The 17,764-nt window shown below is 28.8% G+C and overlaps 1 protein-coding gene across 2 annotated transcripts in view; it reads right to left on the bottom strand.

Moving 5' to 3' along the window:
• The window catches only part of LOC123295632 (uncharacterized protein YBL113C-like), a 276,979-nt gene that overhangs the window by 49,466 nt on the left and 209,749 nt on the right, over window positions 1-17,764 (bottom strand). For both annotated transcript variants that reach the window (XM_044877048.1, XM_044877049.1), the window contains exon 7: window positions 8,675-8,692. In XM_044877048.1, coding sequence (XP_044732983.1) covers window positions 8,675-8,692 — 18 coding nt within the window. The remainder of the gene's footprint in view (window positions 1-8,674; window positions 8,693-17,764) is intronic.

Genomic DNA, 17,764 nt, shown 5'->3' with positions numbered 1-17,764 from the left:
ACAGGTAAGTCAATATCGGTAACTACACCGATCTGTTGACCAATCAAAATTGGTGTCAGAAGAAATATAATTTAATTACGACAAGGGAAAACAAACAATTGACTGGGTTAATTGTTGAAATACCATGTATAGGCAGTGTTGATTACTTTTCAAATTACAAATATACCATATGTCACACACACATAACTGATTATCCCATATTAATACATACTATAAAATTGCATCTAATGTGTGCCCTCGTGAGTTAACAGTGGTGTTTCAAACAAAAGTTGTTTACAAGATGGGTCCCATGACTCAATTGACCTATATTGCTCATTTACGAACTCGACCTCACTTTTTACGTCCTTAGTGCGCTGTAAAAATATCATCAATCATTTTTTTTATATCAGCTTGATATCAGCTTGATATCTTTTCGTTTTTGAGTTATCGTGTTCACAGGCGGACGGACGGACAACCGAAAATGGACTAATTAGATGATTCTATGAACACCTATACCAAATTTTTTTCGTAGCATCTATATTTTTAAGCGTTACAAACTTGGGACTAAACTTAATATATTATGTATATTTCATATATACATGGTATAATAGCCATGAACACAATCCGATAGAAAAACGATGACAAGATTGTTTAGAAATTAATAAAAGTTCATAAAAAGTATGTCTCATCTGGTTATCAGATGCGTGAAGATCGACCTCAGACCGTCTCTTAGGCCAGAAGGTGAATAACACTGTACCAAATATTTATTATCCCTATTATTTGTTACAACAATGACGAAGGGTTATTATCAGTAATATTTGTGTACTTAGTTTAATTCATAAGTCCACAACAGCAAAAAATATGTAAATTATGTATATTATATGAATTGACAATTTCAAAATAATACTCAAAGACATGGAGAAACTAACTGTCTGCTATTTATGTGATTTTAAATACGTATGTACTTTTTACAGATATACAACACAAATCATATTATGTGTCTTTTAGCATGAGTCTTTTAATTTCCTCCTTAAGACTCCTATTCGTGTATTCAAAATCGAATTGTTTTTTTTTTCCAAGAGCCAAAAGTGTCAAAAATAAGACGAGTTTATAATGATGAACAAAGTCAGTCTTGGGATGTCTAAGAAAAATATATAACTATTTGTTAACTTTCTTATCCAAAAGAGAAAATCGGACACGAAATTTTAGGGAAAGTTATCTATACATATAAAATGCTTTGTTTAGAATGTTTCACTGACGCAGCAACGTACAGCCACTGATCGTAGAGATCTAAAATTTGGATAGTGTGTTCTGGTATATGACGTTGACATTTTCCAAAATTCACCCTTTAGGGGGAGAAAATTGTCGGCAAATATTGAATGGGACAACGTGATTTCTTGGTACAATTTATTTCAAAATTTGCATAAATAAATCGTCCAGCGAAGTCAACCAGTAGCCGCTAGTAAGTTATAAATCAAGAAAAGACGGGATGAGATTTTCATATTATAAAAATGTTCTTGTAAATAAAAAAAACACTGTGATGTTAAACTTAATTCAAATAAGCTATGTGGTAAAATTAACGCACCAAAACTTTTATCAAAATTTCTACTAAAAGTACAAATACTTAATCGTAACTTTTCGTATTTCATTTATTTATATTTAGTTTGAAATCTTTACTTTAAGAAAGATTTAGAAAGATCATCTCTTTAAAAGAAAGAGGGGATGAAATCAATTATATATAATATTTTTGAAAAATGTGCAACCTTTTCTGCAGGCCAAAAAAGCAAAAATTTAATAATTTTCCTTGGCGGATTTACGATGTATAGAAGTTAAAAAACATTGAAGCCACTTTTGAAGAAGAAAATTTACAGATTTTAGGCAATACCAGGGACACTTTACAAACACAACGAAGATATCTTGTGAAAGGCTGCTTTTTTTTCTCAAAAAAGACTTTAATGTTCTTTTTTACTTTGAGTACCTAAGCTCTGGCCAAAAAAGAAAACGTTCATATTTTTCGAAAGTTTTGGTGAAAATTACGACAGAAAAAAAAGATAAAAAATGTAAGTTTTCTTGAAGTCACAACCATTTGAATTTGAGGGAAATCAAGACCTAGGTACACTTTTCTCATTGACTGTAAGTAATCAATTTAAATGCATAAAACTGTTTAAGTACAACAAATAAATGATAAAAAAGATGAAATACAACTTAGATAGAATGGAACAAACACTGCTGAATGTCATATTTAATATAATATTTAATATAAATGAAAACTATCATAAAATATTCATAACATATTTGTAAAAGTATTACATTTACAAAACATTTGTTTCTTATGAAGTTACACTTAAACTGACGTTACATTACATTTTATTGTGATTTTATTTTAACATGTGCAAAGTCATCTTAACTTGTGTTTCTATTATTAATGCGTTATTTCAATTCTATGATTAATACTAATAAATAATATTTAATTATTATTAACAAGGTGTCAACTAGTCTACATATTTATTTAAAATATTGCATGTAAAAGGTGTATCTTGTGTTTTCGTTCATTCAATTATGATGTTTATTGACTCTTAAGGAAGAACGAGCACCAAGGCAACTTTAGACTTGTGGTTGAAATTATTTGAACCTTATTTTCAACTTTGATGATGAATTTTGTAACAATTCCATGAATGTAAACGAAAAATAGGAATACAATTTTTCGATATCTGCCTTGATTTTCAAAATATCGAAAGCTAAATAATTAAACAAAATTTTCAATTTTCGATATTTTGAAAATTACTCCAGATATCGAAAAATTTTATTGTAATTTTTAGTCTTATAGTGAATGATAACATAATTCACCATCAAAATTGAAAAAAATATATTTTTTAAATTTTCGACCCCACTACCGTGCTCATAGGTCCTTATTTAGTCGGTCACAACTGTTTTTGTTTGTTTCCAATAATTTATTAAGGTTCAAACTTCAATTAAAATAGTTTTTTTTTCTTTTTTTTTAAATATCCACCCACTAGTTTTGGAGGAATCTATGAAACCATATCTCATCCATTGACCGTTTTCTCATAAAACCAATGTTAAATATGCCTACTTTTGAAGTCATTTATTTATTTAAATTTTCGGGCAACGTTCCCTTAAATTTTTAGAATTGATTTATACTTAATTCAACTAAATGTTTAAAATAATCAAGCCTTTTATCCAAAATTGCCCTGGCACTTGTACATCCTTAAGCTACGAACGATTAAATTAAAGCTCGTTATTATATGTAGCAATCAGGTACTTTAATATTCTTAATATTTTAAAGTTTTATATTTCACTGACGGTAAAAATTTATTTGCAAGCTAAACTTTTAATATAAATACGTCTTCACAAACATATAACTTCCTTTAATTTTATACAAAAAAAATTCTTCTTAGAATAGACTAAAAAAAAGTAGCATCGAAGAAGAAAACACTTTTTTCTTATTCTGTTTGTTTTCACTTCGCAGTAAGGTGGAAAAAATATAACCATATAGATTTCACTTAAGAAAATGTTGAAACGAAACAAACCTAGACAAATAAGATGAAAAAGTTGTCAAACAGAAAGTTAATGTTTGAAATTCAACAAGTTGAAAAGTATACGAGCAAATTTATTTTGTTTCAACATCTCAATGATTCATTGTGTGTTGTCCATTTCATTGTTGTTTTATCAAATTGTATCAAATAAAATGTCGTTACCCTTTGTGTACAATATCGATTGACTTCTATTTATATTTGTATTTCACTTTAAATCTACTGGGAGTTTTTAAAATATTAAACGAATTTAAATACTTAGAGCAACAATCATAGTTAATTAAATCAGTACTTCACTTATAATATGAATTTTAAAAAAATTTTAACAAAAATAAAACCGACTTCAAAAGAAAAAATCATCTAAAACAAATAAATATGCGCTAAAAATTAAAAAAATAACGATATTATAATGTAATTAAAATTTATGTTATTTTTGGAGCTAACACCGACTCCAAAAATAACAAGAATTTTAACTACATTATTTTCTTACTTTTTAATGCATATTAATTTGTTTTAGAAAAATTTTTCTTTTGAAGTCGGTTTTCTTTTTGTTAAAAGTTTTTTTTGTGGTTTTTAGTGAATTTGGAGTACACTTACTAATTTTTCACTAAAAGAAAAATCATCGAAATCGGTTGACTTGATATTGAGTTATTCGTCCACTTGTCGTGCATACTTAATGCAAATTTAAAACTTTTATGGTCTTCTCATGGATGGCGTTGTCAGAACTGGACCAAAACTGGGCATTGTCAGAAATGGGACCACATGGGAAGCACCAGCTTTCAAATAGATAAAGAATCATCAAAATCGGTTCACCCAGTCAAAAGTTTTGAGGTAACATACACTAAAAATAATACAGTTGAATTGATAACCTTCCCCTTTTTTGTTTGAAGTCGTTTAAAAAAGGTTGATCCAATTTCAATTCCCTTTAAAACTTGCCTTTTATGGACCATTTATATCATAAATTATGATATAAATGGTTTAACTAACGCCCAAAGCTCAAATTATTCACTTGTTCTACAGGAATAACAAGTCAGTAAGAAACGAACGATTCGCATCATTGTACAAAAGTGCGTGGAAACTATAAGCATTGGTAAGAGAGTAAGAGGTAAGGAGCGTACGCCATCATAGCCTTCGTTCAGCCAAGAATACGTTTTTGGATTTCTTTTTGTGGAATTTTCTTAAGGAGACATTTCACCTTGAGATTTTTTTAAATGGATTTTTTAGAATATTAATAAATTTCAGAACCGAAATCGAGATATTGGGGCCACAGTTGAAAAAAACAATTTTTTTGGTGACCTATACAGAGAAAAACGGTCAAATATCAAATATATATTGACGTCAATAAACCAGCAAAGTTGGAGCACTTTTCATTTTATGCTTGAGTTTAAAAACCGAAAATACATTATTAAGAATTAGGGATATAAAACAACATCTACAATTTTTCTTTTAATAAACTCAATCGTTAAAATCCAATTGACAAAATAAAAAGATAATTTTTTTATTCATATAAATTTTTCAGAATTAAACTAGCTGGATGTAAGTAGCTGAACATTAACTGCACCAAAATATACAAACATCCATTAATTAAGTTAAATGTTTTTTAGATTACTAACAATATTTGTATACAATACATATTAAATACATTTTAAAATAAGCATTTAATGGAAACAAGCATTTACCGTGAGATGCCAGAAACTGGGTTAGAAAACTTAAATAAATATCCTAAATTTTATAGCATTAATGTATAAAACAATAAATTTATAATTTTTCCAAAAATAAAAAGAAACTACATACATACTAGATAAAAATAGATAAATTTAACCTAAAAATGTCAATTTTAATAAAAAAAAAATATATATAATATTTAATAAAGTTTATGTGCTGTGTTTTAAATATGTATAAAATAATTTTTATCTGAAGAAAATAATGTTTCATTAATTTAAATGTTAGTGCCCATCGGATAACAAAAATTTGTGTGTACGACTGTATATTGTACTTTTGTTTTCTTATAATTATACCATGTATATATGAAATATACATAGTATATTAAGTTTAGTCCTAAGTTTGTAACGCTTCAAAATAATGATGCTAGGAAAAAAATTTTGTCATAGGTGTTCATAAAATCACCTAATTAGTCCATTTCCGGTTGTCCGTCCGTCCGTCCGTCTGTGGACACGATAACTCAAAAACGAAAAAAGATATCAAGCTGAAATTTTTACAGCGTTACGTCAAGTTCGTAAATGAGCATCATAGGTCAATTGGGTCTTGGATCCGTAGGACCCATCTTGTAAACCGATAGAGATAGACCAAAAGTTTAAATGTAAAAAATGTTCCTTATCAAAAATTAACTTTGCGTATTCCATTCAAAATTATTAATTATTCCAAAATTACAAGTATTGGTTTTTTCGATTTTTTGGAATTTTTTTAAGGGGTACCCCTTTACAAAAATCGAAAAAATCGAAAAAAAAATGTTGGCTCCGATTTCGATAAAACTCTGTTTATAAGGTAATTTTGACCCATAATTTACAAAAATCGTATTTATATAACGATTAGGAAACTAGTTTCGGAGATATCGAGCCAAAATATGGGATAATGGGTGATATTTCAAAAACTATGCTTCCAATCATCAAATGAATACGATTTTTGAATTTTTTGGGTCAAAATTACCTTTTATACTAAGTTTTATCCAAATCAGAAACCATAAATTTTTTTCGATTTTTTGGAATTTTTTTAAGGGGTACCCCTTTACAAAAATCGAAAAAATCGAAAAAAAAATGTTGGCTCCGATTTCGATAAAACTCTGTTTATAAGGTAATTTTGACCCATAATTTACAAAAATCGTATTTATATAACGATTAGGAAACTAGTTTCGGAGATATCGAGCCAAAATATGGGATAATGGGTGATATTTCAAAAACTATGCTTCCAATCATCAAATGAATACAATTTTTGAATTTTTTGGGTCAAAATTACCTTATATACTAAGTTTTATCCAAATCAGAAACCATAAATTTTTTTCGATTTTTTCGAATTTCTTAAGGGGTACCCCTTTAACAGTTTATAAGGTAATTATGATCCATAAATTACAAAAATGGTATTAATATAACGGTAAGGCAACTAGTTTCGGAGATATCGAGCCAAAATATGAGAAAATGGGTGATATTTCTAAAACTATGCTTTCAATCAACAAATGAATACGATTTTTGAATTTTTTGGGTCAAAATTACCTTATATACTATATTTCATTCAAATCAGAAACCATAAATTTTTTTCGATTTTTTGTTTATGTATATGAAATATACCAAGGTATGTATACTAAGTTTTGTCCCAAGTTTGTAACGCTTAAAAATATTGATGCTATGAACAAAATTTAGGTTTAGGTGTTCATAAAATCATTAAATTAGTCCATTTTCGGTCTGTCTGTCTGTCGTCTGTCCATCTGTCATCACGATAACTAAAAAACGGAAAAACATATCAAGCTGAAATTTTTATATAATGCATCTAAGTGAGCACTATTATATACATGTGTTCTCTCCCACTCTATGCAGGCACACAACAGAAGAACTGTTGTATAGCTGAAAAGACATCGAAGCCACGATACAAGTCTTTTTTGCAATTTCATATAACATCTATAATATCTCTTACTTAGATGCATTGCTTAACGCATGTACTTTGTCATACTCGCGATATTTATATGCCTAGATGTAAATCGAACTAGTGGTATATGTGTGACATGTATGTATGTGTAACGTGAAAGAGTAATCAACACTGCCTATACATGGTATTTCAACAATTAACCCAGTCAATTGTTTGTTTTCACTTGTTTTTTTACTCAATTTATTAAGTAGACGATGCCAACTTTAAAAATACCTTAATTTGCTCGGACAAAATCTGTTTCAACTTTCGAAAATGGTCAATAATTTGAAAAATTGTGGAATATTCTATAAATTTTGTGTTAAATTTATTGTTGCAAAAACATGGTTTAAACTTTAACACTTGCATGGTTTAAATCTTAACAACTTGGGATTATTTGATCAGAAGTAGGTACACAAATTGGACACATACCTAAATATTTCGGTTTTTTTAAGAAGTATACTCATAAATTACAACAAAAATAACTTTGATATTTTTGAATGCAAGATAATTCTTATTTAATTATTTTTACATTAAAAGGTACTTTTAAATGTTTATAATCTCTATTTATATATTATTTTTAAAGAGGGTAAGTGAAAAAATTAAGCAAACGTTGTACGGGTGTTAGTACGGGTTTTGTAGAAGCATCGAGTGATAAAAACGTACTATGAGAATGATGCAATGTCAAAGACAAACTGTTTCTGAAAAATGGCAAGACAACCATGAGTGACCAGAAGAACATGGGTGTAATAATTAGGAAATGGAAGTTTATGTGATGAGTAATTTCAAATTATCGAGGGAGAGAAGGTAAGCGGGTGATACAGAATTTTCCACAATACGCATCAAACTTTAATACTAGTCTTGACACCACTAAAAATTTTAACGTCATGATAAAATTTATCCCATTTATGTGACAATATTGATTGATATTGTGTTTTCTTTAATATTGAGTTGAATACCCGATAATTTGAAAGTTTAAAAAAATGTCCACTTAATTTCCAAAATTTCCCTTATATGGGACATAAAATATCATAGCTTATGATTTTTCGTCATTTAAAATAAAAATTGAATGTCCCACATTTGGAACAAAAGTTCCCAACGAATATAAAAATGAATTAAGTGTCTAGCTTATTTTGGGCGGTATTTAACAAAAATGACTTTTTTGTACGTTATTGCAAAAAAAAATTTTTTTTGTAGCCTTCAAACCTATTGAAGAATTCAGTAAAAATTTTTTTGACATCAAATTAATAATCAACTACAGTTTATAATTATTAAACAAAAATAAAACAAAATATCAAATCAAGTCTAATTAAAAATAAATGTATTTGTTCGATTGATGTAATTCAGTTTGTAATTATTTAATCCAGGTTTGATGTTTGTCACTTGTTACTTTTCATGTATGTAATCACAAATACCTATATATAATATAATAAACAATATATGGAATCAAACAACAAACAAAACAGGAATGTTGTGTCGATAATTGGGATGATTTGTTGTTATCAACTTACCTGTCATAATAATAGTCCCTGTAACAAAAGAGAAAATAATCATAGTTATTAATTATATACTGAAATCACAATAATAATAGTTTACAACTAAAATTACTATCTATCTACCTATGTAGGTACGTACAAACTAACTATAAAGTTAACTGTATATAATACAAAACTTTATTACGTTGTTTTGCTTTTGCTACATTGAATCAGGCGGCTGGATGAAGATATTACACAATACATTTTATGTGTATACAATATCCATCCATCCTACCTGTATGCAGAAAAATGCAGTGAATTTGTTCAATTTTAAAAGCGTCGTCCACGTTCTAAGTACAAAGAGAAACAAAAATATGGAGAGGATGCTTGTGGTGTCTTGCCTGCCCTCGTCTACTCTTGTCTGACTTTGCTAAGAAAGTGGTTTTTTGTACCTGAGTCAAAGGCAACACGAGGCACTCAGGCGAGCTTCATCTCCACATTCCCGTGATTACTTTTATAATTCAATAGCTATTGTGGCTTGTATAGAGCATTGTTGTGTTATTGATAACAGTTAACTCATTAAAAATGTTGTTGCAGCAAATAAAATAACTGTCGCTATTAATTTAATAAAAAAAATTTTATTTTTTTATTGTAATAAACATGAAGATAATAGGATTTAATCCTGTTGGCGAACTGGCATTTGATGATCCGCAAAAATGTAAAACTACACTTGATACCATGTCAAAATTTGAAAGAGAAATTAAAATTGATTCATAAACGAAGAAGTTATAAGCAATCAATGATTGCATTCATAGGTTTCCCATCTCCTTTTAATCAAAAAAAAAGTTTTATATGTAATCTCTATGGCAATACCAACGTATGACGTCACCAGTAGTTATCATTCTTTTTGTTTAACTAGGAATTTTAAACGTTCACATTTTGCATACTAGTAAAGGTTTTTAAAAACCAATTTCACTTTTCTATTCGTCAAGTGAAAATTCTTCATCTGAAGTGATAACAAAAATTTAGTCCAATCCCCTATTGTTGCTATTAATTTTATGACAAAAATTAAATTTTTTTATGGTAATAAACATGGAGATAATAGTGCTGACTATACGCACAGAGAGCTATCGTAGCAGCTGAAATAGCACTAAGATACTTGCAAAGTAAGACGACAGTTTGGTACTGAGTTTTTCATTTTGGGAAGTATGCATGCATGTTTGCAGAGTAAAACAATAGTCTCGTAGGTCACAAAGGTCAAAAGTTAATATTTTTGGACTTATTTTACCTAGAAGTTAAGAAAAATATAATTCTACTTTATGTTTTTTTAACCTGAACTTTTATTCTTTGCTGCCATAAAATTGTTGTGCATTTGTTCATCCCAAAAACTATTCGACACATTTCGATGAACTTGAATTTGTTCAACGTTTATGGTCAGACCTAAAAACTGGCATCTATAACTCTGAAGTAAAACGATAAAATTACATCTTCTTATAATACGTAGATATTTCAAACCATACTTTATGCTTATACATTCAACTTAATTCTACTAAATTATTTACATTATATTCCGAATGCAACAAGTTTGTGACTGAAGGCCGTAGCCGGACTGGAAGCCGTCTTATTTCCCAGGGGAAGGATTTGAAGGATATTATGTGGTGTTATTTGTTTTTAACGAAGCTGAATACTGATAGATTGATTTTTGTGTTTATCTTTTTACCGGTGAGAACCCTTATCTAGGTACCAAAAAATTCGTCATTAATTAAGGAATTATTAAGTTGTTTTTGAACAAAATCATAGAAAATCATCTGTATAAAAAAAGTTTTTAAGACTATTTAAAATTTGTCAGTTTTAGCTAACAGGTACGTTTGACCCAATTAAGCTGAAATTTTGCATTCATATGTAAATCGCATGGCAATGCATTTTTATGGCAGTATGACCTGATTTTATTATAGCCTCTAGCATATTTGTTATACATACGGTTTTGAATTGTAAATTAAAAATTTAAATAAAAAATACTCTGAAGGGACGTGGTTTTCTTGTATTAAAAAGTAAAATATAATTTTTCCTATGAGTCGCTCATACATGACTATGTGTAAAAGCTTTAGGTGCTCTGAATCATCCTTGATATTTTAAATTTAGCGCGTCCAGCTTTTACAAGTCATGTATGGCAGACTCACAAAAAACTATCTTCTGCTTGTTAGTATAATAAAAGCTTCCCCCCGAAAAGTCTTTTTTATTTAAATCCTTTTTTAAACTTCCCTGCTTTTCAACTGATGTTTAGTTTCATGTCATCTTGTATCGTAATAAAAGTTTCGTTTAGCTACAAATTGTTGTGGGAGAACCGTGAAGAATGTGCAAGTTTCTCTATCTAAAATTTGTCTACTTTACAAATACCAGCTTTTATTAAACTCGATGAATGGAAGAAAAATATTTGCTGCAAAAAAAAATTAATTTTGCGGTTTTTATGTTAAAAATTTTACAAACATCCTATACAGAATCATTGTTATATAAAATGAAAATATAATGAATTATTTGAAAGAGATGTATACTATTTTATGCTCTTAATTAATGTAACAAGTTAGTTTATTAATTAATAGTGACTCCTTCCATTGTAATAAAATATCTAAATTTAGGAATTGAAATACTTTTAATAAGGGTAAATATTTTCTGACATGAAAATTTACAACTAATAAAACTCGGACGAAAATATGTTCACAAAAATGTATAAAGTCGGTGCTAGTATGTCGATTTAGTAATGATAGGCGGAGATTTTTGCTTTTTACACAACATTAGATCAAACATTTATGACTGGTCATTTAGAAACAAATTAATGCATTTCTTATGGTCCCAAATCACGTAGGAATATCAAGAAATGAAAAAATTGGCTTAGGTGCTATGGAGCACATAATTCAGGGATTTTTTTACCAACAACATAATCCAGAGATTTTTTTTATCACATATACAACGTACATGTTACATGTACACGCCAGCTTAAAATTACATTTCAAGAATGGGAAACAGCTCATCGTGAAAATCGCTCATTTTAGCCAGGTATTGCATTGGTCACTCTAGAGCATTCGTACTTTATTGAAAAAACATGAGCACCGATTTGTACTTTCTGCAAAGTACCATTAAAACAAATCATCTGCTCTCATGCAAAAAAATTTATTTCTTTGTGAAATTTATTCTAAGTGAGTTAAATTATTATTTTTCAATTTTTTTTCTTTTCTTTTTTTTCGTAAATCAACATTATTATTTAAAATTTTGATTATATTTTTATTATATTATATATGTCGTCATATATAAATATTGTAAGTCTATGAAGCATGTAATATAAATTAATATCTCGTGGGAAATATTCTAAATTAGCTAGATATAAGAAAAGTAAATACATCTATAATTAAAAATTATTTTACTAGTACATAACATATATGACATAGAGTGTTTCAGAATTTCGACGTGCAATTTTAGGTATGTGTTCTTTATCTCTTAATAAACAAAAAATTCATGTAACCATATATCCAAAATTGATGTATCACCGAAAATTGACGCTTCAAGAACGGTTTTAAGACCAAGTGGCTCTGTCATGGCGGTTTGAAAAGGTATAAACGTCTATCTCTATGGAAAAAAAAAAACAAGCAAACAAAAGTCATAGAACTATAATCTATTTTGTAACGTTTCCTCCTCTAATTCATAAGTCATCTGGTATAAATTCACTTTCACTTTACATTTTATTGTTTGTTCTAAGATAAGGTTTATTACCTTTTTTACGAGTTAATATCAGAATCTGCAAAGGTCAGGTTATATATCTTAATATATATAAAAAAATGTTCTTCTTAATATATATCTCGTGTCACAATGTTTGTCCTCAATGGACTCCTAAACCACTTAACCGATTATAATAAAATTCGCACACCATGTGCAGTTCGATCCAACTTGAGAGATAGGATAGTTTAAATCTCAACTTATAGTCGCAATTTTAATTTATTGCTAATTATTTGTCTGTTATTATTTGACAGTCACAATTATCTGTTAACTCCAAATGATTCTAAAAGATGTCGATACCTTTCGACTGGGTTGAGTAAGTAATCAATAGATGGCGCTGCTATGGTAAATAGTTTTATGAAAATAATGTACTAAGTATTGTACACATTGAAAAGGTCTACAGAAAAGTCCGTGATGGTATGTCTATCTCTTATGCATTGCACCTTCAACGTTGCATTGCACCCGTGCGAAGCCGGGGCGGGTCGCTAGTAAAAAATATAATTATTGAACATTCGAACATTTAGACTAACTGTTGCTCTAATATCCACGATCCGATTCTTAATCTCGTATTGTATACCAACAGGACTACAACAAGCTATATATTTCATCCAGTCTCACAGAAAATTACCAAACGTCAACCAACCGGGAGATTATGGTGGCCATTTAATAGGTTCATAGATCAAAGTTTATATCAATTTTTTGTTTAATTGTTCTTCAGAAAAGTCGATAAAACCAGTGATCTTGATTTGATCAAATGGAAAGAAACGAAAATATAATACAGAAGACAGGACTCGAACCCGGGTAATCTAAATATCAGACCTAGGACGTAATCAACTACGCCACTTCTGTTCTATGTGAGTGACACCAATTATGATATACCAATTATTAAATGTAAGCGTTATTGCGTGCCAACGCACGTAGAATGAGCTATAGACATTATAGCGGAAACAGTTTCCAATTAATTATGTAATTAATAGAGTGTTTAGTCTACCATAGACGATGATGCTCTTTCTATTATATTTACATAGTTACATGTTATTTAATATAATAATTATATTCATTCAGTAATAAAATCCATACGCCTTAATTTTTGTCATTTTCTTTTGCTGTCTCGTCTTTAGGATCATCACGTGATACTTGGATTCCGGTATTGAGAACCAAACAGGAGCATCCTGGGTGCATTTCTTCTAAAGAGCACATACATAATATGATGACATGCAATTCCGAAACACAATGTATAGGTATGTCTATATACTAGGTATTATGAGTAAGTAATCATGATATTGGTTATGAAGTAGATGAAATTACACTCCCTTAATAATACAGCAATATGTATCTTGATATACGATATCGACGATATTATTGACTTTTGTAGTTCTTTTTATTATAAAGGTCTAGTTTTATCAGCGAATTATTAAATGAAATTATACTAAAATTATTCTTCACTGTAAAAAAAAAAACATTTAATGTAAATTTACACATATCTTAGGCAATAAAGTTCTTTCTTACTCTTTATTTATTCTTTGAATTATAAGCAATAATCAATTTCATCAAATTTCATCAAACTGGAGTCTCAGAACTTAAAAAATTTTCGTTCCGTGGCAATCTTAAAAATTTGTTCAAATGCGAGTCAGTCGCACACAAGTGTTCCGTACCTCCGTACAAGGTATAAAACTATATACTTTTTATTAAATACTTTTTTCCAAGAAAGAAAAAGCACGGAATGTTTGGGTACGGAAACCTAAACTCTCACTTGACCAGTTTTTGATATATAATACTATACCCTTGTTATTAAAACCTTTTGTAAAAGAAAATAATAATCTTCGGGTACGGAACCCAAAACTAACACTTGACCGTTTTTTAATTTTTGGAATAGCGGCAATAGTAATACAAACTGGTCAAAATTTCAGCTTTGTAACTATTGCGGTTTATGGGATACAGCCCTCTGACAACAGGCAGGCACGCAGGGGAGGTTTAGTAATAGGGTCCCGTTGGTATTCCTGTAAATACAAAATCCTACCTTGTCGTCGGGCGACGAACACCTTACTATATTGACTTCTTGCGTTCTTAATGAATTTTCATCAATTTTAGAATGGCCAAAAGGAGATCTTCGGCTATAAAAATCTTAAAGACTTCGCTACGTCTACACATAATAAATCCTATTTAAAAATGTTTAGTTTATTTCAGAAAACTTAACTGAAGTGAAAAGCGATTTTGTCGAGTAATTGATAAAAGCTAAAAATAAATTTGAAACCCAAATTCATTCCATCCTTTACTCTCACTGAAATTTATGTTTAAAATTTCAACCAAATTCTGATGATTACTTATAATAATATTTGCAATAAATTTAATTCATTTATATATTTAATGCATAATAATTTACAAAATCCTTATAACTGAATTTTCCAAATTTATTACTTTCAAATTTTTACTTCCATGTACAAAGTAAAAGAGCCATTGTCTTCACTCGAATACTCCGTGTTGATATTTCAAGGATATTATTCATTTTGAATAGTTTCAGCATGACACATGGTCGTACTTACTGTATGTATCTACATATTTCGCATTACTCAAAACCTATAACCCGTTTTGGACTAAAAATAGCGATTTTGAAAATTTCCGGTACCATGTAAAAACTAAAAAATTTTTGAATTCTCTTGACTTAAGATTGGCTTGATAAGCGATTTCTCTTTCTTGTTATGTTTTATAATTGAAAAACTTTGACGTTTAAAATTTGAGTATAAAATTTAGTAAAACTTAACAATCATTTGTCATGAAATGTTGAAATTTATTGTTGTTGGAACATCTAATTACAATTACAACTTCGCTTGTACATTTGCTGTAAATGTAGAAATATCGAAAGTTTTCAATTTAAAAATATTTATAGAAGTATCTCCATTTTTATTAATTGTATCGAGCGTTAATTTGTGGGAGACCATTATACTTTTTATTTATTAGATAGCAATACAACCACTTATTTTATTTTAATAAGTGGTTGTATTGCTAAATAATAAATAAAAAGTATCTCCATTTTTATTAATTTATAAATGTACAAGGAAGTAAAAAGAGGTGTCCACATCAGTTATTTTCAAAATTATTATAAAAAATTATTTTTTCTAAACATAATTTTATTTTTAGTAAGAATAGAAAGAAGTATTTATAAATATGCAATAAATTTACTCATAAAATATTATTTGAAATGTATAAACATTTTAAATTTCGCTTTCTTTTTCTAAAATTATGAAAGAAAAAAATATTTATTTAATATTTTGCTACTGGAAAAAAAAAACATAAATTTGTTTGTATCCATTAATTATGATTCATTGATGTAAACATAACTACCTACATCTAAAATAATATGTAATATCAAATAAAAAAATTTAAAAATGATTTATTTTAAGTTTTTTTAACTAATTTCATACAAAAAAGGAGCAGGTTTTCAATTCGACTATATTTTTTTTTTATGTTTGTTATCTCAGAACTTTCGACTGGATGATCCGATTTTGATGATTTCTATTTGAAGGCATGTGCTTCCCGTGGGGTCTCAGTTTAATTTGATCCAGTTCTGACAATGGCATCCATGAGAAAATCATTAGTATTAAATTTGTATCAAGTATGTGCGCGCCAAATAGACGAATAACTCAATTTCACGCCAACCGATTTCGATTATACTTTTTTTAGTGACAAAAAAAACGACTTCAAAAGAAAAACTAATCCAAAACAAATTAATATGCACTAAAAAATAAAAAGGATTTGGATAAGGATAATATAATGTAGTTACAATTATTGTTATCTTTGGAGTCAGAATGTCAGCCAAGTTAATGTAGCAAACTATTCTGTCACAGTTGATTCCTTGGCTGACTGACCCACTCCAAAAATAAAAATAATTGGAACATTATATTATCGTTGTTTTTTATTTTTTAATGTATATTAATTTGTTTTGGAATAATTTTTCTTTTGAAGTCGGTTTTTTTTCTAAAAATGTTTTTTGATTAAAGTAAATATCAACGTGTAAAATACAATTCATAAATTCAAGCCTGAGTGAAGATTGTATTAAGAAAGGGCGTAGAAATGTCTTGAATGGTAATATAGTATCAATAATATTCGTACAAAGGCCAAGGCACGAGATTGGATTTTAGGCCTTCAACCAAGCCTGAGAGAACTTACAGGGAGATTGACAGATCAAATGATTGCTTGAGCCGGAATATTGGCAAAAGTCCAGTTTCCAGTCTTATTTAAATTTTGGATGCAAAATGAGATGAAATGAAACTTAAATTACAGGTTTTTTTTTATTGGTATCATGTTTAGTTTTTACCTGGATCGATTAATAATTTTATTTATTTTTTTTTGTACCTGTGGTATAGTTTGGATAAACCCAGACTTCACATACTATATTAAGCCAAGGTTGGAGCAAGGATTGACCGACCAAAGCTTGGGCATGGGTTGGCAAACCGAGGCATTTTAAACTAACGCTGACCAAGCCTCGATTCCATCGCAATCATTGGCAGAAGCTGTTTGAGAGCCAGAAGTTTGAAAAGAGCAGCGCTTTCTAAGTCCTGTTGAAGATCCGTTAAGTATACTAAGAAAAAAATAAAAACTAAGTGACAGTTTGACAATTTTTGACTTTGGACTTTAGCAACGCAATTAACAAAATTTTGTTGGTACTTATTTATGAAAAATGTGGCCGTACTGTGTCCACATATTATTTAAAAACAATTTTTAGATCAATTAGTCTCATTCATATAATAAATATTATTATCGATAAATATTTTTCGTAAATAAAGTGTAAACAATATTTGGCAATTTTTCAAATTACCTAATTTAAATTTTCTAAAGAAATTTATTAGCCGTGTAAATTTTATTTATATAGTACAAAAAAATTATTATTTCAAAAATAAATAAAAAAACTTTTAGTAGGTATAGAAACATATTTTCGGTTTAATATGATTTTTAACGAATAGAAACAGGAATATCCCTCAATTCCATCAAATGCACTCTCCGAAAGGAACTCAATTTTGTTGACATTCAAGAAGTATTGGACGAATCCATTCTTTCTAGAAGCATTGAGTGTCTCTTAGTATGGCACGTAAAAGTATTCAGTAGATGAATAACTTCATTTTTTCACTTTAAGCTTGTGAGTGCCGAGACAAGTTTAGATTTGTGGTTGAAATTATTTCTACCTTATTTTCAATTTTGATAATGAATTTAGTTATAACTGATAATAATGAAAACTTATTATTCATCTGCTTATTTTTGAAGTCATTTATTTATTTAAATAATCAAGCACACCCCCCCCCCTTCTTAAAATTTTCAGAAATTATTTAGACTTAGTTCGTCTTCATATAAGAAAAATCAAGC

This window comes from Chrysoperla carnea, chromosome 3, assembly GCF_905475395.1.
Source record: "Chrysoperla carnea chromosome 3, inChrCarn1.1, whole genome shotgun sequence".
Classification (NCBI taxonomy): Eukaryota; Metazoa; Arthropoda; class Insecta; order Neuroptera; family Chrysopidae; genus Chrysoperla; species Chrysoperla carnea.
The sequence above is the reverse complement of the archived record's forward strand: the minus strand, read 5'-3'. Positions and strand labels throughout refer to the sequence as shown.